This window comes from Arachis hypogaea, chromosome 19 (genome assembly GCF_003086295.3).
Source record: "Arachis hypogaea cultivar Tifrunner chromosome 19, arahy.Tifrunner.gnm2.J5K5, whole genome shotgun sequence".
In the NCBI taxonomy this organism is placed as follows: Eukaryota; Viridiplantae; Streptophyta; class Magnoliopsida; order Fabales; family Fabaceae; genus Arachis; species Arachis hypogaea.
In genome coordinates this window covers 21563650-21587665 of record NC_092054.1, presented here as the reverse complement: position 1 = coordinate 21587665, position 24016 = coordinate 21563650, and the positions used below count along the sequence as shown (strand labels likewise).

The 24016-nt window shown below is 31.7% G+C and overlaps 1 protein-coding gene and 1 pseudogene across 1 annotated transcript; both read left to right on the top strand.

The window, feature by feature from the left end:
* Nucleotides 1–5031: 5031 nt before the first annotated feature.
* LOC112779898 (uncharacterized) lies at nt 5032–6542 on the top strand (annotated as a pseudogene).
* A 10543-nt stretch (nt 6543–17085) lies between these two features.
* On the top strand, nt 17086–17889 carry LOC112776930 (auxin-binding protein ABP20). The gene has a single exon (XM_025821201.2). The coding sequence runs from the start codon at nt 17130–17132 to the stop codon at nt 17796–17798; it is 669 nt and encodes a 222-aa protein (XP_025676986.1). The 5' UTR covers nt 17086–17129; the 3' UTR covers nt 17799–17889.
* Nucleotides 17890–24016: the final 6127 nt, after the last annotated feature.

The window sequence follows — 24016 nt, the reverse complement described above, 5'->3', positions numbered from 1 at the left end:
GGTGAGGAGCTCTGCTGTGTCTCGATGAATTAATGCAAGTATTTCTGTTTTCCATTCAAACACGCTTGTTCCTATCTAAGATGTTCATTCGCGCTTAACTGTGATGGAGGTGATGATCTGTGACAGTCATCACCTTCCTCAAACCACGAACGTGTGCCTGACAACCACCTCCGTTCTATATCCGATTGAATGAGTGTCTCTTAGATTCCTTAATCAGAATCTCCGTGGTATAAGCTAGAACTGATGGCGGCATTCATGAGAATCCGGAAAGTCTAAACCTTGTCTGTGGTATTCCGAGTAGGATTCAAGGATTGAATGACTGTGACGAGCTTCAAACTCCTGAAGGCTGGGCGTTAGTGACAGATGCAAAAGGATAGTAAATCCTATTCCAACCGGATCGAGAACCAACCGGTGATTAGCCGTGCTGTGACAGAGCGCGTGAGCGTAGTTTTCACTGGAAGGATGGAAGGTAGCCATTGACAACGGTGATCCACCAACACACAGCTTGCCATAGGAGGACGTGCGTGCGTGAATCAGAAGACAGAGGAAAGCAGAGATTCAGAAGACAAAGCATCTCCAAAACTCCAACATATTCTCCATTACTGCACAACAAGTAACCTTTAATTTATGCTCTCTTGGTTATTCACAATTCAACTGATAAACATAATTGACTTCCTGACTAAGATTTACAAGATAACCATAGATTGCTTCAAACCAACAATCTCCGTGGGATTCGACCCTTACTCACGTAAGGTATTACTTGGACGACCCAGTGCACTTGCTGGTTAGTGGTACGCGTTGTGAAAAGTGTGATTCACAATTCGTGCTCCAAGACTCCAGGGGGTAATACCTTGTGCAACGAGCTCGCCTATGGAGAAACAATTTCAGCAGGAGTACACTACTAGCATGTTTAGGGATGTTCAAGTTGAGTTTGTGAAAAAGGCTGATTGTAGAGCATCTGTAGTTACTGAAGACTGGCCAGTGGTATGCATGAAGGTGGAAGAGGAAAAATTAGTACATGATACTATGATCTGTGATTCGTATGTTGTCCACTTTGACCGCTCCACACAAGAGGTTCGTTGTGAGTGCAATCTTTTTGAGAGTTCAGGTGTGTTGTGCTGTCACTGTCTTGAAGTTTTTCACTCGTTTAAAGTGTATAAAGTACCTAGCTGCTATGTTCTCCCTCGTTGGAGCAAGAATATAAAGCGCAAGCATACTTATATCAAGAGCAGTCACGACGTCAATCGGTCAGATGTGAGTCATGATGCATTCAAGGGACTATGTGCACACTTTTACAACATTGCGCAAGAGTTCGTAAATGATGACGATGAAACAGCATTGCTGCATGCTGCTTTAGAAGAAACAAGGGCCAAGTTGAGCGAACACCGTGCCAATTTAGAAATGTTATGGTCTGCCATCTAGAACTAATCAATTAAAAAAAATCAACTAAACATTACAATATACCAAAAGGGCGAACATGCAACCACCACAGCTTTCGTGGTTCTTAGATTGGAATTTATCAATTGCTAGCCTTAACCACTTGAATGTTTTATGAGCCCAATTAAATCTGTTGGGGTTGGTCACATCAAGAATAGGAGGGATGTGCCACGGAGAGATGGTTTGCTGACTCGTTGGGCATAAGAATATTTTTAGCACCAAAAGGATGAAGTGCCTTCTGAAATCTGCCCGTTGCGCTTCAGTATCCATGGGACAGGAATACACGAAATTGCGCAACTGGGTTGTTGTCTTTTTTTAAAACTGTGCTTTGATGGCGCGATAGTCCGGATTCTTCTTGTTAAGTTCGGGTATGAAATCACCTACATTATCAAGTGTAGAAGAGTGTGAACAACAACTATTACGCAAAGACAAGGGTATCAAACCAGGATATGTTAAGTAAATACTAAAAATGGAACATTGGTATCTTACCCCCATCTCTTATGCCTAATGCCTTTGCTATCAACTCAGAATTGATGCGGATGTTTCCAACATCCACAATAAGCATATTCGTGTCCACATCGTATGCAAACGCAAGTTGTTTCATTATACTTTGCTTCACCGGCCATTTTGGAATCCTCTTCACAAAACCAAAACCAATTGTGTCGATCTCCAGTAGCTTTTCCACGGCATTAATGCTTTCCAGATGGGTAACCATGCCATTGATATAGGATGGTGAACAGCGCGTTTCTACTAATTTCTGTGTACATCAATAAAACAAGATATAAGCCATGAAAAGGAAGTTTGCTGAATGATGCAACATGGATTACCTTTTTCCCCATCAAACTTGTCCTCAATAGATCAAAATCCAAACAAGTTCGTGCCTGGAAGGAATGTATGAGTAATTAGTCTCACCAATGTGTATATTTTATTAATTCATCATAAATAAATTTCTACCCGATAAAGTGACATGATTAATCCCCACACATAGCAGTGTGGGAATAAATTTATCTGCAATGCCCCCTTAAAGAGAATCACATCAAAGTTATTATGTCTGAGTTGGAAGTCTAAAAGTCTCTTGAAATATGATGCTTTGTTATGTAGATACTCCTTGGATACATCAATTAACATGTATGTACGACAGAATTAACTTATATGTTTGTTTCCATAAGATATTAGATGTTCATTCCTGCCTTTGGGTGGATGGGTATGGGTCAAATTAACAGGGGTAAAGTACAGGACCCAAGGTAAAAGTAGAGTTATAATAACAGGTAATCCCATATCAAAACCAACCCTTCAATAGCATGCAGAGTTTACGATATACTAATTTCGAACAAATGCAGGCAACATAAGAGATCTACATACTCAAAACTAAGGAACTAAATACCTATCGCCAGGAAAAAAAAATTTATAGCCACCAACTCCACAATACTATTTTAAACAATAAGTTCTGGCACAATAATCATTCAGCATTGTGATCTTCTCAGTTTATACAAAATGAACACCCAAGCAACGTAAACATTATACAGCCAAGTCACATGGTAGACTTTTTTAAATAATTTCTTTTTGGAGGAAAAAAAAAGGAATGGAAAAATAATAGAATAAGAGGAACAATGGCAACAAAATTGTTTCAACCAAATCAACACCAATAAAGTGGATGAGAACAATCAAGTGACATGCAAAACAAACCCTTTATTAGTTATAAAATTAAAATCAAGCATTGAGATAAAATTATTGATTTAGCACTTGCATTGAAAGAATCAAACCAAAATAAAAGTACGTAAAATATTCAAAGATATCACCTTCATAGTTAAACACCCATAAATCTAAACTTAAAGGAACCTTGATATGCTGGTGTCACACAAAAGACAATGGAAATTCAATTTTTAAGTGACTAACTGACTGAGCAAGTTCATTAACTTGAGTTTTACAGAAAATAATAAACCCTTTACAATGCTAAAATGTTTCTGAATGAGTAACAACCTGGAGAGCTTGGCTTGGTAAATAATGAATTAACCAAGGGTGAACAGCATTAAAAATCTTAAAATAGATCACAACAACTTGTCCTGGTTTAATTTTTTTTATTTTTAAGTAAATGTTAAGGGAAAAAAATAACCAGAGAAAAAACTAATTAAACCATTACAAATATTAAAACCATATTTATTTAAAGCAATCACAGCCCCAAAAGTGAAACAGTAGTGTCAAGACACATTCTAAAATAACCTGTCGAGGAACATTAAATCGAACGACTAACGAAAAAATTGTAAAAAATAAGCACTTGCACAATATTCATGCAGACCATTACAAAGAACCGACAAATCATCCACTTTCATAGGTAAACAACCATACAACTAATATGATGGCAACTTGAACATGAAGTGGCATTATTAAACGGAGCAGAATTCGAACTATTAAATGATTGACCGACTGAGATCTGAGATTGACTTCAGTGAAATAAACACCTTTTCCATTTGTCAATAGATAAATAAGTAAGAATAACTAGGGTGACTTCACTGTTTAAGGGGAAATAAACAGATTCAAAAAAATTGAATTTATTATATCATATTACATCAATCTGGCTTGCTAAATTATTATTAAAATTAATATTCTATTAAACTTAAAAAAAAATGAAAAGAAATCAGTACATAAATAAAAATACTTAAACAGTTTTCTACTGCACAAACTACAGCATTTAGAGTGGGGAAAGACTATAGATTCACAATATAAAATAACCTGCCAGCTAACATCTAAACTACACGATCCCGCACAATAAAATGCAGCAAGGTCAAGATTTCAGGTTTAGAAATTTGCCAACAAATCGAGATAAACAGCATCTAGTACTAGACACGGCACAAACAGAAATCCGGAAAAATTCAATTCAACATGAAACTCTTTGCTCGGGAAGAATTAAACAACGCTGAATGATTGACAATTATAACCACCTGTGATAAAGCACGGACCTACCCAGCAAAAATTAAAAAATGAATATCGCAGCAACTATCAAAAATTGAACAACATCCAAATGCATACCAAAATAACCATATGAAAGCTTGCTACGGTAACCATTGATACACTTTCAGTAACAGGACAACACCGTCCAACAACAGGACAAAATTTTGAAAACCTTCCCGCGCCAAGAATTTTTAAATAGTAAACCTCTACCTAAGACATGTCAATCATTAATTAAAATCAAACGCCAACATACAGGTCAATGCATGTCATACCAGGAACAACAAAAAGCAACTCAAATGACTGAAAAAAAAAAAAAACAAAGACACTACGCACTAACCTGCGGCTACATGAAACTTGCGCGCAGCCTTCGGTTTGTACTGCATGCGCCTAACTAAGCGTGGAATGGCAGGTTGAAGGACGGGGTTGGTGGTGCCGCAAAAAAAGCTGGGAGTTGCTACAGTGAAATGACGCTGAGGAAAGCTTGGAGTTTGTTCTCCGTACTGCACTGATGGTCAGGTACGGCGGTGGTTGGGCTGAGCCGCCTGCGTGTTGTGCACCAATGACGAGGAGAGAGCCGGTGGATTATGCTTTGCGAGAGACACGCAACGGATGGTCGCGTTGAAGGATGGTCAGCGCTGATCAGAGTTCCAATGGGGGAGACGGTGGGATGTTCAAAATAGAATATGAAAGGTTTGTTTTCTAACGTGACGGTAACGGAAGAAAAGGGGGTAGAGAGAAAATTAGGATTCCTGATTTTGTGGGGGTGGTTATTTCTAAACTGAACATCACCTATCCACTAGGGTAAATCTGGGTTTTTTTTTTTTAAATTTATATTGGGCCAAAAATTTTAGCCCATTGTACAAATTGTATGTATATACTATTGGTTCCCTAGCACTACTCTTTTCCTAAATCTCTAATTCTCTTTCACTCTTATTTTCTGAAATACCAAAATAACCCTCCCACTCCCAGGGTTAGCATCCCCCAAGTGACCTTCGGTCCTGTCATGGCAGAATTAGCGGAGCATTTCTTTGAACGAGGAAGCTCATCTGCAGCAGCGGCGGCGGTGCCAGCCACCTCGGTCTTGTCGGCTTCTTTGGCGTCCAAAGACTCCAGCGAGGCCATGACCACCTCTTCACCGGCGTCGAAGTCACTGTGCGTTGAAACTCCAACGGCACGCGACGTTTTCACGATGAGAGAGATTAGTGTCAAGAGCACCGTCAAAATCTCTAGGAAGGCGGAGAGGTCGCTTTGACTTCACTTTCTCAGGTGAGGGCTCGCTAGAGAGGTCGCCGTTTCCGGCAGAGTTCGCCGCAGAGGTCATCCGCACGCTAAAACCAGAAGAGTTCGTGGTGTTTCATTTGGTAAACCCTAATGACACTTACAGCTTCAATTCGTTCCTTGATTTGTTTGATTCTTGCTTCGTATTAGTGAAATCGCGTTATATCAAAGGGTTTGATTCTTCAATGCCTCAAATACGGGATATTGTTTTGAAGAAAGAGTGTGATGATGTTGATGGTGTTCATAAATTAGTAAAAGTTGATTATTTTGGGGGTGGTGAAGATGATTCAAGTGACAAGTGTTCTGTTACAGAGTATAAGCATGGTTTAGTTAAAAATGTTGAGCCTTTGATTCCTATGGAGCCACTGAAACCGTGGATAACTTTGAAGATAAAAGGTTTTGATTTTGCTGCTTGGTTGAAAAATACTGTTTCAAAGAATGATTTTGTGGTGGTGAAGATGGATGTGGAGGGCACTAAATTTGATTTGATTCCGAGGCTGTTTGAAACTGGGGCTATATGTTTGGTAGACGAGATTTTCCTAGAATGTCATTATAATAGATGGCAAAGATGTTGCCCTGGGCAGAGGAGTGCAAAGTATGGGAAAACATATGATCAATGCTTGCAGCTCTTCAATTCTCTCAGACAAAGTGGAGTTCTTGTTCATCAATGGTGTTAACTAACTGATAGGAAAACCATATATTTTTTCCGTAACATTCTTGTCTTCTCTTTAACCTGTTTACAATTTTCATCTTCAGAGTTGATTTTACTTTAAAACCTCAGCCAATCGAGATGATTACGTTCCAAATTTATTCCCATGTAACAATTTCAATTGAAACTGAATTAATTCCCTTAAGTCATCGAAACTTTGTTGGATAAATCTCCTTTACCCCATATAGATACATATAGATATGAATAGTTGGATACTGTAATCTTAGTTTTATCTCAGAAGAGAATTTGATTCTTCTTTGTTAGTACTAAAAATTTCACTTCATTGTCTAAAACATAAAATTGTTGGGCTCTTTCATCAAAAGTTATTGAACAAACTTTCATGTTCATGATAGTTCTGTTCACTGACAGAAATGGGATGATAGGGGTTAGCTCTTGACACTATAAGTCAATGTACATTGAAAATATTAACCATGCTGTTGAACCCAGGTATTTTCATTTCAGTAATCTGGAGGCAAACATGATAAATGGCTATCCAAGATTTCTTTTATTTATCATTCTGGGTTTGTAGTTTTGTACCAAGTTAATTAATTTCTTGATCCTTATATTGTTCATGATTTAAATGTTCAATTTGTATATAAATAAGCAAAAGAATGATAGTGACAAAATAAAAGAGATTATAGGAATATTTTTCGTGTCTTAGAATCATTGAATAGGAATATATAGGAATATCTTTTATTGAATATTTATAATTTCACCAAATTTTTAATTAAGTCCCTATATATTTTTTTCTTTTCAATTAGGTTCCTAAGGGTATAAAAGTAATTTTATAATTGACTAACATTTTTTTAACGTTTAACGTTAATAGGGATTAAATTGAAAAAAAATTAATGTATAAGAACCCAATTAAAAGGAAAAAAAGTATAGAGATCTAATTGAAAATTTCGTGAAATTATAGGGACCAATAGAATAATTAAACCTTATTTTTTCTCTTTCACCGTCACAAATGCTACTACTGTACCACATAAAAAATCTCTCTATAACCGCCACCTACTACAACACCCACCGCCGCCATTAAAAAATGTAGGACACTAATATGTAGCAATGCAAAGTGTTATAGAAAATTTGACATGGGTATCTTTTTTGTTTTTTGGCAATTTCTTAGTTATTGCTAGAAGATTTACGTTTAATTTGGATAAACAACTTAATTAAGTTTTTTTTAAAAAAATAGCTTAAATAATAAATGTTTATATTAAAAATAACTTATAAATAAGTTATTTTGTATTTTATTTTTTAGTTTTAAAAGTATTTATTTAAAAAAATATGATAAAAAAATTTTTTTATAAAAAAATAATTTTTTAAATTTTTTCATAAATATTTTAATAACTTTTTAAAAAATTATAATTTAATTTTAAAATTAAATATTAATATTACTATTTTTTATAAGTCAAAAATAAAAAAAAAATAACTTTTAAAGTTTTCAAACGGACCTAAAAAACAAAGTAACTAATGAATCATCCTTTGAGACCGAATTGAACAAAGGGAATTGCTTCTTCTAGTTGCGAGGTTGTTCACGACCATCACAATGCTATTTTAATTTGTATTGCCATGCACATAGTTTCAAATTCGGTGTTAATTGTTAAATGAGCTTGCAAAGTACCACCTAGATATATTGACTATCATATTTTAGGTGAAATGCCACAATATAGACACTATACTAAGAAAAATTTGGTAGCGGCAGTGTTGTTTATGGTAGACGAAAAAGGTGATGGTGATTTTGTTTTATTGGAAGTGATGATGGAGAAATTAGAGGTGAAAAAAAAAAGGAAGAAGAAGGTGGCAATATACTAATAGAAAAATTATTTTTAGTGGTTATTTATTTTATTTTTAGTCACAATAAAAATAATTGTTAATATATTTATTGACAATTATACATTAGTCATTTTATGTGTTATCGTTAAAAAATTTTGTGGCAATTATACAATTGACGGTAAAAATATTTTTAATGCACGCAAAAAAGTATATAATTGGCATTATAAATGTTATAATCAAGGGCGAAACTCAAACCCTTTTTAAGAGGGGGTTAATATGCAAAATACAACTAAATAGAAAATAAAAAATAAAATTAGAGAGGGGCTAAATTATAAAATTAGAAGACTTTATAAGTAAAATTTATTTATTTGGGAGGAGTCATTGTCCCTTCATGTATACTAAGTTTCGCCCCTGGTTATAATAAAGACGAATATATAATTGTTGCAAAAACATAAGTTAAATAAATCATATAGTGAGCATTATGTTTTTGCCACTAAAATTTTGTCACTAAAAATATTTTTTGTTGTAGTGACAAAAATAGAATATAAAAATGAATTTGTATCTTATTATAAAATTGAATCAAATGTCAAAGGTAATAATATTAAATAGACAAAAAATATATTTTTTATCTTTTTTAAAAAACAAAAATATTTTAAAATATAAAAAGTTAGTCACGAAAATAATAATTAAATTTACTATAGTCAAATAATTAAACTTTCTATGATAATACAATCAAAATCGTTATAGATACCAAATATGTATGTATTCTTATGTATTAGTTATTGATGGTCGATTTTTTTTTTATAACATAGAATAGTATAATTATTTATAAAATATACATTTTATTATATAGCATTTTTATATCTCAGTATGCATCAATTAAAAATTATCTTATTTAATTTTTTTTTTATCAAAGATAGGAATACTCGAACTCGCGACCTCTTAGATGAATATAGAAAAACTATACTATTTGAGCTATAACTCATTGGCTATCTTATTTAATTTAATATTCATAATATTATGCATATAAAATTTATACAATTACAAACTTATTACATATAATATTACTTAAATAACTTTAGACTGCCTTGGATTAATTTTCTATTGTTTTTCAAACATTTTCTTATTTGCCTCAACATTAATGAACGCACATTCTCTCATTGTTTTATAATTTCAACTTGCAAGAACAATAAACCAAAATTTATCAACCTAAGCAACTTAATCAACCACATTTCACTATTTTTTCCCCTTAAAAAAGAAAATTATTTACTCTGCATTCAATTTCTCTGTCACCTAAAGTGTTTTATCTCTATTCATTAAATTTATGAAAAAATTTAAAAATATAATTTATTCATTTATTTTCTGAATTAAATTAATTTATATTTTAAGAATACATAATAAAATTATAAATTAAAAATATTAAAAATATAAATATAAATTTTTAATTTATTTATTTTATAATTATTAAAAATTTAAAAATTTTCATTAATAATAATCTTATTACTGGATATGCATATTAATTAAACCCCTATTTTTTTCCCCAACATCAACATACCTCTTTACGTCAAAGTTATCTGGCAATCGTGCCAACCTGGAGGTTCGAACTTTGAACTTTTCCGATTGCTTCATGCCGCGGTTTTGGGAGCACATGCAAATTATTTGTTATAGAACTTCCCCCATTGTTAAAAAAGAAATACATAGCAAACGTTCACTTTTTAATTTTGATATGGAGAGAGAAATACAGTAGGACGGTATTATGGAGTGCATATGTGCTTTACTTGGATGTGGTGTTAGAAAAAAATGAATTGGATAGAACGAGTTTAGTCTAGATAATCAAATGGTCTGATTTAAAGAGCACAAATCAGACGGTCTGATTTATGCCTTTTCCGTCACGTGTCGCGCATGCCTTGTTTCCCACAGCAATGTCCTTTATACCGTTGAATTTGTGCTTTTTTCGTCACGTATTGCGCATATTTTATTCCCCACAGTAGTGCCCCTTATACTAATATGTCATTTTCTATACCTACTCTCTCCCTCCGAAGTCACTTTTTTCTTGAATCCAACTAGTAGTCCTATTCTCTTTTCTTCAGCAGTTTAACAACATCTTATTCTACCTGTGTTAAAAAAAAATTACAATACCAAAGAAACAAAAATATAAAGATGTTGATCGTCCTAAACTTTATATTATCAATTATTTTTGTCATTTTAATTATGTAAGTTTATTTTTTAAATTTTTTATATTTCAGAATTATTATTATTATTGTTAGAAATTCAATTTAGGAATATATATGTTACAGAATTATTATTATTGTTAAAAATTTAGGAATATATGTTTAAATAATAGTTAGAAATATATATGTTTAGATGTAGTTAGTGAATATTTTAATCAATGATAATGTTTGAATTAGACTAATGTGATAGATTAGTAAAAAATATATATTTAAAATTTTTATGATAATTTTAAAAATTATAATTAATTAACTTTAGAGTTACGTTAATTGTTGTATAATTTTTTGTAATAATTTTGGAAATTATGATTAATAATTAGGTTTTGTAAAATATAATATATTTTTCCTCCGATAATAATTATTTATTTATTGTTAGATTTTAATTGACATAAATATATTATTGTAGTTGAGGTTTTAATAAAGTAGAATATTATTAGTTAAATAAGAATTGAATTTATTTATTAGTTACTATTAATAGTAAATTAGTATTCATTGTTAGTGATATAAGAATTATTATCCGGTAAATTATCTATGACTAAATAAATAAATAATTATGTAAGAAATAATTCAATGTTCACTTTAGGAAACAGTATGACTAAAATATTTAATATGTATAATAATATCATAATTTTTAAAAATTAAAAAGCATTCGAAATAATTTCTAGGATTATTAATTAAATTTAGAAGTTAAATTATTATTATTTTGGAGTTTAGTAAATTGGATTTAGTAAAATTATTTATTTTTTGATATTTTTAATAATTAATGATAGTTGTGTGGTTTTAATTAATATGTATTGTGTAGTTAATTGTGAAAATTTTTTAATAATGATAGTTAATTAATTAGTAGGTTAGTTGTATTTATGCATACATGATAGTTACTAAATTAGTTAATTAATAGGAAGTTTAGCATTAGTTTAATAAATTAGTACTCTAATTAAAAAATTATTAATTTTTAGTAGTAAATTAGTCATTTTTAATGATTTGACTAATAGTTTGCTATGTTTTTGTAGAGTTCACAGAATTTGACATGTAACCACCTACTGTCTCCGGATCGGTACAATCATAGTGTGGAGGAACATTTACGGTTTACTGGTTTTTATCATATTTCTCAGATTGGAATAGTTCAATGTCAGAAAGCACTGGTAAATACTCTAGTCGAAAGGTGGCATCCAGACATACACACACATTTCACCTTCCGGTTGGTGAGTGTGCTGTGACACTGGAAGATGTGGCTGTTATTCTTGGTCTTCTGACGAACGGTCTGCCAGTAACAGGAATGACTATAAGTAGTTTTGAAGTCTTAGAGGTTGAGTCTTTGCACCAATTTGGGGTTGCACCGAGAAAGTTAAAGACTGTCAAGGAAGCTACATAAAGTTGACGTGGCTTCGGGATTTAAAATAACGTTTATAGTTGATTGACGAAAATAGTATTTAGAGGTACGTGAAGTGCCACATTATGTTGTTATTTGGTATGATCTGTGTACTAGAAGTTTTTGCCTTTGTTTCGTGATTTTGGCAGTATCAGACAGTATAGTTGGGGATCGGCATGCCTAGCACACCTGTACAGGTATGCAGGAAATCTCGTTTTGACTGTAAGAAAATCGATGGTCCACTAACACTTCTGCAAACTTGGGCTTGGATCCGTCTACCATATCTTGTGTCGATTCCTAGGGAACCCCGTAGTGGGAATAGATCCTCTCAATTGTTGAAAAAAATTGAGGAAGTAAAGTGTGATCTATAACCCTTCAATGCACTCTCTCTCATGTTTTCTCTTGGTCCCACTTATAACAATTAATGGTGAGAGATCATACTTTACTCCCTCAATTGTTAAAAAAATTGAGAAGATCCATTTTCCCCGTAATTTTTCGCTTGCAAACAGGTAACATTATCCACTTACATCGTATCTTCATATTTAGAATCCAATTGTGTTAATAAAATAAATTATTAGATGGCGTAATTGGGAGCGTGGAGACCGACGCTATAGATATCTTAGTCTTGCTCACTTTAGGAAGTTTGGATGATCTTCATGAAGGCTAAAGAAGTATTTGGATCTTCTGTTGTTTGATTATATTATATACATATTTGGTGGAGGTGACCAAGCTCCGTTACTGCAGGCCACAGCTGCATTAATGGATTCATGTCGGTCAGAGATCAGTCTCACACCATCCCAAGTCACCACATGTTGTCGCAGGTTACTAAAAAAAAAGTGTCACGCATCAAAAGTTTATCCCTCCACAATAGCAAATGCAATTAGGACGATATTGTTGTTACCATCCTGTAAAACTGCAACCAACAGACAACCCTTATACTTTCCGTACAAGTGAGTTCCATCTACCTGGACAATTAGTTTACAATGTATGAATGCTCTAATGCAGGGGTAATAACTCGAGAAGACTCGATGCAATACCCGGATATCAGTTACCAAGTCATCACCTTGATATGCAAGCATAGTCTCAAAATGGACGCTTGTTGAGGCTCCTTATGACACATGGCCTTAAACCATATGGGCAAAGCTTCGTACGATGCTTCTCAACGTCCAAATATTTTTTTCACTGACTTTTACTTAGCCAACCATGCTTTCTGATAGCTGATGGTGTAATTGAATTTTGACTGCACTTCCGCAATAACTGATTTCACCTTTATCAAGGGGGTCAGCCTCAACCAACGGCTTTATTGCTTCTGCAATTGTGTTCGAATCTAGCTTCAAATGATCCTGAGAAATGGTAGCTCTGGTACAAGTGTGACTATTATTATACCTCCTTATAATCCAACAGTATTTTTCTGCTGATCATGCTAACCCTGATAAGCCAATCACAACCAGAACCATACTGTGTACACTTGGTATAAAATGTCAACGGCTTCGACTCATACACGCAGTAGTTTACACCTCTTCGGATGGTATAATCTTTCATCGCCATAATAACAGCTTACCTGGCACGGCAAATTCACACCATCTGCGACAATAGAAATTTCTACCACGATGACAGCCATACGATAAATATTTAATACACAAATATTTAATAAGTAAAATTAAAAGTAAATCAATATTTACTACATGAATATTAATATAAATAAAATTTACATCAAGTTATTATCTTAATTTTAACAAAATAAAAACATAAACACATAAATAAATACTAGTTAATATTTAACTAAATCAATAACTAACTAAAAATATTATTATCTTAAATTTAACTAAATAAATACATAAACAAATACTAATTAAGTATATTTTCACATGTCACATAACTATTTGATCCATCGATAAATATAAATTACAACAAAATTATAATCCTTCGTATAAATATGGGCAAATTATGTACCTGCATTCATATATTCCGAAAGCTCCAAAGCATGCATGGCTTCCAAATCCAAAACTTGCATGAAAGATGGCTCCTCAAACGGATGTTCGTTTGCGAGTGCATTTGCCACGTCTGTCACATTTGGAGCTATAGTGCCGTCACCTTGATCTTAGTCTCCGTCTGGACCAACAATTTCGTAATTGCTTTCAAACTCTTCCTCACTGTCACTATTATAATCTTCCCATTCAATATTTTGGTCGGCTTTAGATTGTTCGAACTCAATATACAACTCAATGAACGATATCTGAGTGCGACTTTCAATGTACATTGAACACATCTCTTGCATGCTCGCTTCATCAGTTACATATTTGGTTTGAAATTGAACGAAGCCACCAAATAACAGTATAGGATATCTGTATAAAATACATGATATTTTTCTTGACATTTCAGAATCTATCTTCTCACAAATCACACATTTCAACTCTTCGAATGAGATTGTGAATGGAATAACAATATCTAATAGATTTTTATAAATAAATTTTACTCCTTCAAATATTTGTAACAAAATCTGACCGAAATAATATACTTTTAGTAGAACTCTATCATCCATTTCTCTTACTCATAGAATATGAACTTTACTATCAAAGTTTTTTACTTCATACGAAATAACAGAGATAGAGGAGGTGAGGAAAGAAGAAGAAGAACAACAATAAAAAAAAGGATGAAATCTGAAAACTTGTATATGAATTATACACATTTATATATATATATATATATATATATATATATATATATATATATATATATATATATATATATATATATATATATATATATATAGCAATTTGGAGAAAATGATTTGTATTAACGAATTTAAATAAAATATATAATAATCAAATCGAACGGTCCGATTTAATTTTCACTAAATAAAAAAATAATTCTGTATAAAAATCGAACGATCCAATTAACTACATCAAAATTTAAATTTTTCTTCTCATACGAATTAGACCGTCTGATTATTGAACCAAATTTTTTAACAAAAAAATTGGATAATCAAATTTTTTTCTTCCATATTGCAGTCCCACATTTATGTCTAGTATTTTCATTCTCTATAATCATGTACAACACACAAAGACCTGATATATTCAACAAAATAAGCCGCAAACGTTGCTTAAATTAAAAAGTGAATACCCCATCCGGCTCCTGACAATTATCTCGAAAGGACAACGAGGCCTCCAAGAAAAAAAAAATACCCGATCCGGCCCCTGATAATTTTTTTGGGACTGATTAATCCCTGTGCCAAAAAAATAACATTGATTTTTTTTGGCACAGGAACTTCGTTGTCCTTTCGAAGTAATTATTTGGGACTGAGTTGGGTTTTTTTTTTGTCAAAGACCGGGTTGAAATTTTTTTTATTAAAAACCTCGTTATCTTTCAAGATAATTATCAGAGTTGATTTAGGTTTTTCTCTAAATTTAAATGAACTACTGTTAAATTGTAATATATTGTTTTTTTTCCTGTCCAAATTAAATGTCACTTGATTATCCGTATCATTTTTGTTTATAAGAACTTACGTCTCCACTTTCCGGTCTTTCTTTTTTGAGAATCTATTGGGATTTGGGAGCTTGTATATATTATAGAAAATATTTTAAGTGTATCGAGAATATCGGTGTTTCAGTTATTTTAACCATTAATCTGAATTATAAAAAATATATATAATATATATTAATTAAAATCAACGGTTAAAATAATTTGTGTACTAATACTCTTCAGTGTACTTAAAATATTTCCTATATTATATGTTCGTATATTTTACTCCATATATACGTGTTTCTCACATATACTCGAGATTCAATAAGTTGACTCTCTTCGAAGAGTTGCATGTAAAGCGGATGCATAATTGTATTACCCTTGGCTGCGTTTGTTGCACAAAATATTCGAATATAAGAATACAAAATCGTATTTAATAAATAAATTATAAATAAAAATATTATATCTAAAAATATTAAATTAATATATTATATTTATTATAATAAAAAATATAATTTATTTATTATTTTTACTAACTTTTTATAATTTATTTTAATTTATTATCAAATAAAATATAAAAATATTAATTTTTATATTTTTATTTTTTATATGTTATTTTTAATATTTTATTTTATTTTATTCTCAAAATTAAATACAACGTTAATTCTTTATTTTTAGGAATGGCATCAATATCAACTCTTATCCGCATGTGTATGTCTCTATACAATGTATATATTTAGATGATAAATAATTGTCCGTTTTTAAATGTTAATTTGGATTAAAGAAATCATTTAAATATATTGAAGTTATAAACACCATAAGAAAAATAAATAATTTTGACCGCTATTAAAATAAATTATTTTTTCATAGGATATTTTTTTCGGTCATTAGCTGTCAAAAGAACTTTTAGTAACACTTATTTTTTACAATCAATAATAATAATCATATTCCATAAAAGTATTGTCAATAAAGATTTTCTTGGCAATCAATTGGCCCTTTAAAAAATATTAAATACTTCGTTGACAATTAATTAGTAGCCGTTAATAATACTATAGACATTTGGATATTTTTTTCACACAATTATTGATTATCTAAAACACTCTTAGCTTATAAAGTAATTTTTTTTGGGTTAAGTATAATTTTGGTTTTTAAGGTATAGATTGAAATTTTTTTTTTGTTTTTAATTTTTTTTTGCATACAAAATCGTTAATTTTACTTAAATATTAAAATTGTGGACCAAATTATCCATAATAAAAAAATTATAAAATATTAAAAAAAAAGAGAAAGAGAGTGTTTCGACGAGGAATGGAAGAAGAAGAAGGGAAGAAGAAGAAGCTGTCTACGATCCACCTCTGCTTCTGCTTCCGCTGCCACCTCCATATGATTTTGGTTCCTAGAGTAAGGACGATTTTAAAACTAAGTTAAATCTTAGGAACGATTTTGTATGTAAAAAAAGGTTAAGGACGAAAAAAATTTTTAACTTATATCTTAGGGATCAAAATCGTACTTAACCTTTTTTTTTTTCTATACTAATTGTGGTGAACTAAGTTTTGTTCTACTTAAAAATAAAAAATAATTAAATAAAATTATATAAATACATATGTAATTTAGTTTATTTTTAATGTATATTTTTGTATTTCAATGCATATTTTACACTGTGGCTGACAATTTTAATATACACCTAACATATTTAATAATTAAAACATTACTTTTAATAACAATTATTATTTTAAATGTTATTTTAGTAATTTATTCTTTCTCACCTGCTAATTTAAGGATTTGACTAAAAATAAAAAATAGAAGTAATGACATTGATTTACTAACTAGACAACTATTCATAGAAAAACGAAGCAAGAAATTAGAACAAGAGCGCAGCCCTGTATATAAATGCATATACAAGTATAACAAGCGAATCATTAAACCAATTATGTCATTGATTGATTCATTCTCACATAACAAAATGTGGAGCAATATCTTCCTCTTTGCTCTTCTGTTTTCCACTTACAATAATGTTGCAGTCCAAAGCTTTTGCGTTGCAGATCTGAAGGGAGCACAAACCCCTGAAGGGTTCCTTTGCAAGCCACCCACTTCAGTAAAAGTGGATGACTTCATTCTCTCCGGCCTCGAACCTCCCACCACCCCGCCCTCATCCAACTCTTCCAAGATCACACTAACCCCCGCATTTGTCCAGCAAATCCCTGGCCTTAACGGCCTGGGATTCGCCGTGGCGCGGTTGGACATGGATGTAGGGGGTGTAGTCCCATTGCATTCTCACCCAGATGCCTCTGAGATGCTCATAATAGTGCGTGGAACCGTAACTGCTGGATTCATAGCAGCTGATAATTCTGTTTTTGTGAAGACATTGAGAAGCGGTGACGTCATGGTTTTGCCACAAGGGTTGTTGCATTTTCAGTTGAATTCCGGAAATGGAAAAGCCCTAGTTCATCTCGCTTTTAGTAGCTCAAATCCGAGTACACAGTTTCTTGATGTTGCGTTGTTTGGTAGCAACTTGAATTCTGATTTAATCACCAAGACTACGTTACTTGATCTTTTTGAAGTGAAGAAGCTCAAGGCTATTTTTGGTGGCAGTGGATAATAATTTTGTTAGTGAGATTATGTTGGTTAACTCAATTAATCCATTGCCTGTATTTTGTAATGTGAGAATAATACTCGTTTATTTCATAATATATACGTTAATGTTAACGTTATTTACAATCGTCACCAATATATTTATATATAAGTAAATCTGAAATTTAACTTATTTTAATATTTATTTTATTATTTTATATTTTAAAATATATTCTGAAATATTTATCAATTATATATCTAAATAAAAATGTTAGGCTTTTAAAGCTTGAAAACTTTTTGAATGGATACTATTAGGATTTATTTGGGTTATTTTTAGGGTTGATTATTCTATTAATCTTTATAATGTTATTAAATTTTTAATTAGGTCATTTTAATTTAAAGATTGATAAGTGAATTCTTATATTTAATTAAAAAAAGAGTCAAGTACAATTTTAGTCTTTAATATTTAAGTCAAAAATTTTATTTGTCTCCAATTTTTTTTTCATTCGAACAACTTTCTTTTTCTTGGTCTGGCGATCGTCGCCACCTTCTAATTCTTCGTACCACACGACATCTTTCCTTTGATTCACACTCAATACTACGCACCGTATCCTCTCTTCAATAATATTCCATCCCCAATTGAATTCAAACACAAAATTCTAAAGTCTTGAATTATGCTTTTTCAAAAGGGAAAAGAGAAAGAAAAACAACATGTCATAGGCAATGAAATTCTCGGGATTCTTTTCAGCCACAATGCTAGTGATAATCCTCTCTTCTTCCCTGTAATATTTCCGGCCATCGGAGACAATCTGATTTTCGCTACATCTCGACAGTTACCTTCGTCGGCCAGACCCAACGAACCATTTCTCCTTCGACAAGACTCTCTCCATTCCACAATGCTGAGCAATGTCGTCCCAACAACGCACCCTGACCACCATCTGTGACTCTTCCCTAGTTACCTTAACCCTCAACCTCAAGTACCTCTGCAGTTCCGTCGCCGCCGTCCACTCCATCCTCCAACACTTCTTTTCCATTGATCTCTTGCTCTACGACAAGCACAACGAAGGGATCGGCAACTATGATAGACGGTGTCTTTCTCTCCTCTTCTTCTTTTTTTGTGAGAGTTTACTCTCTTTTTCTTTTTCTGTTTTATTTTATTTTATAATTTTTTATTAAGAATAATTTGATCCAAAATTTTAAAATTTAAATAAAAAATTAAAAATAATTTTAAAATCAAATTAAATTTTATGACAAATTTAAATGCAAAAATAAATTAAAATAAATAAAATTTTTAGCGTAAATTATAACTACTAAAATTATATTTAACCTAAAAAAATTACAATTAAATCTTTGTTAATTATTTTTTAAAATGAATATTAAATATTCTTGTTAGTAAAGGATGTAATTTAGGATCAATGTAATTTTTCTTAAAGGCATTCACTAATAAAAATTTTATTTAATCTTTTATCTAATATATAAAATATAATTATAAAATTTTAAATAATAAAAAATTTAACAAAAATTTAATAAAACTACAAGAACTAATAATTAAAAGAGTCTTTTAGCAATAATTAAATTATTTTTCTGTGATCCTACTCAATATCAGATTCAAGCTGTATGATCAGTCACCAGTTATTTATTAAGCTGCCTATGTCCTATATTATACCTTTTGAAATATGGTTATTTTTTCTTTCTCATTGAATGGATTATCTCTTGCGACAAAACTATGTTGATTTGGAGCCACCTAGTGATACATCGTTCTTTTAATTCTATCTGCCAATTAAAAAAACAAGAAAAATAAAAATACTCCACAGCTTACTCTATATAATATTATGTACCCTCTACCTTATCATAGTTTAAGACTTTTGTCAATCATCTATGTAATAATTAATAAATTTATTTAGCAATTAACATATTAATAAAAAAATAAATTCTTAATTAATTTGTAATTGCAATGTTAATTTTTTTATTATCGGATTATATCAATCAGATAAACTTAGCAAAGTAATAATATCTCAGATATGGTTAATAATAATAGAAACACTAATTATTGATAGTATAATTTGGAATTAATATTAGACAAATTAAAATAAAATCACTAATTATCTATATAATTAATGTGTGATAAAATACAATAAAAGATGTTATATTTTTCCAAATAAAAAAGTAAATAATCTTATTAATGCGTTATTCATATTATTCTATTATCTAATTATATCAATCAAATACGATTAATGTGTGATAAAATATAATAAAAATGTTAGATTTTTTGTCCAAATAAAAATGTAAATAATCATATAAAAGCATTATCCATATTATCCTATTAATAAAATGAAAAATATTCGATTTTTTTATCTTAATAAAAATGTAAATAATTCTATTATCTGATTATATCAATCAAATAAATTAAATATAGCAAAGTAATAATATCTCAGATATGCTTTGTACTAATTATTGAGAGTATAATTTGAAATTAATGAGAAACAAATTAAAATAAAATTACTAAATCTTCTATATAATTAATGTGGGATAAAATACAATAAAAATATTAGAATTTTTTGATCCAAATAAAAACATAATAGTTCTATTATAACCTGTTTAAAAATTTTTTATGGTATAGAATTGAATTAAATTCTATTAAAAAATTGAATTTCAATCAGAATTGAATTGAATTTTAATGTTTGGAAAGAATTAGTAAAACTATAAAATTGAATTAAATTTCAGTGTTTGAAATGTTATCAAATGAATTGAAGTTTTATAATGGACAACTTTATCCTTTATAAATATAACTTCAAATTTAAATAGTAAATATAGTTATTTATTAAATTATATGAAATAATTAAAAAATATATTTTTCAACTAAAATTTGTTCATCTCTTTAAAAAATTGGATTAATCTAAAATATTAAATTTAAAAATTATTATTATTAATTAAAAAATTAAATAGTTCTCCATGTTGATTCCAACGGCAAACTAACAACAAAAAGCAAATATGAATTATCAAAAACTAACTTGTTGAGTAGTCTAATGACATAGCAAATAAAAAAATGTCCGTTATTGTAAACCCCGTCAAATTGGTAAATAATTAGTCAATAAATCGAATTTTAAATAGGAAAACTAAAAATGAAAAACTAATATCAAATAGGATAGAACTCGTCAAAATGAAAATTGTGATACCAATTTCGAAAATTTGGCCAAAAAATCGGACCGGAAAGACCGAACCGGGCCCATGGACCCAACCAGCCCAGTATATAAATGAGCTACAACTCATTTTCTTCTACAAGAACACAACAGAAGCAGCTCAAACACGGTGAGAAAAAGAGAAGGGTAGCAAACCCTTATTTCAATTTCCAAACGCCATAACTTTTTCGTCTGAGCTCTGATCGCCGCATCGTTCGCAGCCACGCGTCCAACGCGTCGAGCTCTACACTTCTATCGGATCAATTTCACCGGTAAATTCTAATTTCATTCCAGAATCTCTATTCCCTTTCTATTCTTGAATTTGAAACTATATGGTGAGGTTTTGCCCAATTTGGTATTTTAGGGTCGATTTAGCTTCCGGAGCTTATTGGGCTCGAGTTACTACGCATATGGATGTGGTAAGGATCACCTAAACCCTAGTCCATTTTGATTTCTTGATGAAAAATATGAAAGTGGATATATATATATATATGTGTGTGTGTGTGAATTAGGGGTGAAATAAGTCATATATACGTATTGGAATTGAAGAGTGGATATTTGGAGGCTTATTGGTGATCAAGGCTTGGTTTGTGGTTGGTTTATTTGAGCTTGTAGGGGCTGTGTTTTGCTTGTGAGGTTGCCTTGGGTGGAATAAAGTGATCGGCCAAGATATGGTTTAGGTTTCGCGCGTTTAACATATAAGGTTTTGTGAAAACTGAGGTTAGGACATTATAGGATAAGTTGAAATGGTAAAATGCATTGAATGTCTAGCTTGTGATGATGTTGTATGAATTGATGAGTAGGATTGTGTTGGTATTAAATAACATGAATTGTAGTGATTGTTGAATATGAGCTTTTGGAGTTATTAATGATAAGTTAATGATGTTGTGGTATGGGTTGACGAGATTTTGGTAATTATGGCTTGTTGATTAGTTGATGATAATTATGAGTTGTAATTAATAAATTAAAGGAGTAAGTTAAAGAGTGTTAAAGATGGTAGATTGTGGTTAGAACGGTGAATATTTGGATAGTTGCATGGATTTCATGGAAGAGTATGAAAATTAGTATGCTATTGGTTGGTGATAATGGAACAAGGCTTGATAAGTAGAAAAAATCAGGTTTTGTGAGTAGTGATAAGTGAGTTTGGCAAAATTGGGGTTTGGTGTATTTTGGTAAAATGTGAATTTTGATGAATTTTGGTAGTCCATATCTTGCTCTACAAATTTTGAATAAAGATGAGATTTGTTTTAAATTAAAGAGTGTTTTATAAGCTTAGAATCGATATAAAGTTTGCGGAAAATCAAATTTTGTAGAGGAAGTTATGGATGCCGGAAATTTGGTGCAAAAAACTGAAATTTTAAATGTTGCAGCAGAACCAGGTTTTCTGATGTGTGCCCACGCACACAGCTGTGCGCGCGTACCCAATAGAAGTGAAAATCTACCTGTGCGTACGTACGCCTCTGTGCGCACGCACACCTCGTATTTTTCATAAAGTGTGCGTACGCACACTCTTGTGCACACGCACACGCCAGGGCGAGCCTTCTGTTGGTGGTGCTAGCACAGGTGGGGCGCTTGCACACCAAGTGATGTGTGCGCACGCAACGCACACGTCCTGCTTTCTTTTTCGAGCTGTGCGCATGCACAGGTGTGTGCGTACGTACACGCCCTGTTTTCCAGCACCTTTGTTTTTCAGTTTTAAATATGACTTTGAACCCTAAACCCCCTATTTTTGCCCTGTTAACCCTAGATCCTACTAGTATTTTTGGTAAATAGCAGAAGTTAGGAGTCTGAGATAACTTGGGAGTGAAGAAAGAGATAAATGTGATGAAAAGTGTGAAAAGGAAGTAGTTAATGAATGAAGCTAATATGTCTGGGATTGCCTAATTGAACATATATGTCCTATTACCTGCTATTCTTGCTATTTGCACTATCTGCTTATTACTTGTGCGTAAATTTGTTTGGTTGCTTGTTTCTGTTGGATTTATGGAAGACGAAGGGACGGAAGAATGGTGAATGGGTTGAGTGTTAGATATTAAGGTTAAGACAAAAGATTATAGTATACTTAGAACACCTACCCCTATTTATGGCTTTTACTTAGAGATTAAGTTCTATATTTGTGATAACGGAGTTCTAGGATTGCCTCTGGCATTCCCAGGACCTTATTTATTATATGCGTGACACTTTTACCATACTGAGAACTTCCGGTTCTCATCCCATACTATGTTGTTATTTTTCAGATGCAGGTCGAGAGGCTCCTCGCTAGGCGTCTGAATCTTGTTTCTGTTTATATATATGTATATATGTGTTTAGCTTACTCTCCAAGTAACTTGTGTATGCTGCTCCTCATAGAGGTTGAGGGAGAGATAGGAGTTTATTTTGGTATTTTGGGATACCTATATATATATATATATATATATATATATATATATATATATATATATATATCCTCCGGCCAGTCTTGGCTTCGCAGGCTGAGTCTGGAGCTAGTTATGTTGTATACTTGGCCTTCTTTTACTCTGTTACTTATTCTTATCTCTATCTTCTAGGTTTCTTAACATGCAAGTAATCCTATTTCTTGAGCGTTGCGCTTTTCATTTTGCGATTTTGTTTACCCGTTTTTCAAGGCTCCTAGTTAAGTATCTCTTAGAGATCGTAATACCTTACTATCTCAGTCTTATGACTTAAGCATAAGATTAAGTATGTCAGGGTGTTATATTATGGTATCAGAGCAGTTCATTCCTATAGAGCCTGAGGGACGGACTGATTATGCCTCTGGGCATACTCTGGGTGTCTATACATGCTATTTAGGGTATCTAACTGATATATGTGACATGAATGCTCATGAGCATGCATTTAGGACTTTGAAATACTGAACTTGAGATATTGAGACTGATCACCTTGATATCACTTATTTGGTGTGAATAGGAACCAAATGGCGTCTCGTGGGCGCGGTCGTGAGTGTAATCGAGGTCAAGGACAGAGAGCTAATGAGGTAACCATACTAATAGATAGTTTGATCGATATCATGATCGTAATGACAAGTGTTGTTGCTGCCATTGGTGCTGTC

What these genes read in the sequence shown, in the direction of transcription:
- LOC112776930 (XM_025821201.2), top strand. Translation starts at nt 17,130, where the DNA reads ATGTCATTGATTGATTCATTCTCACATAACAAAATGTGGAGCAATATC.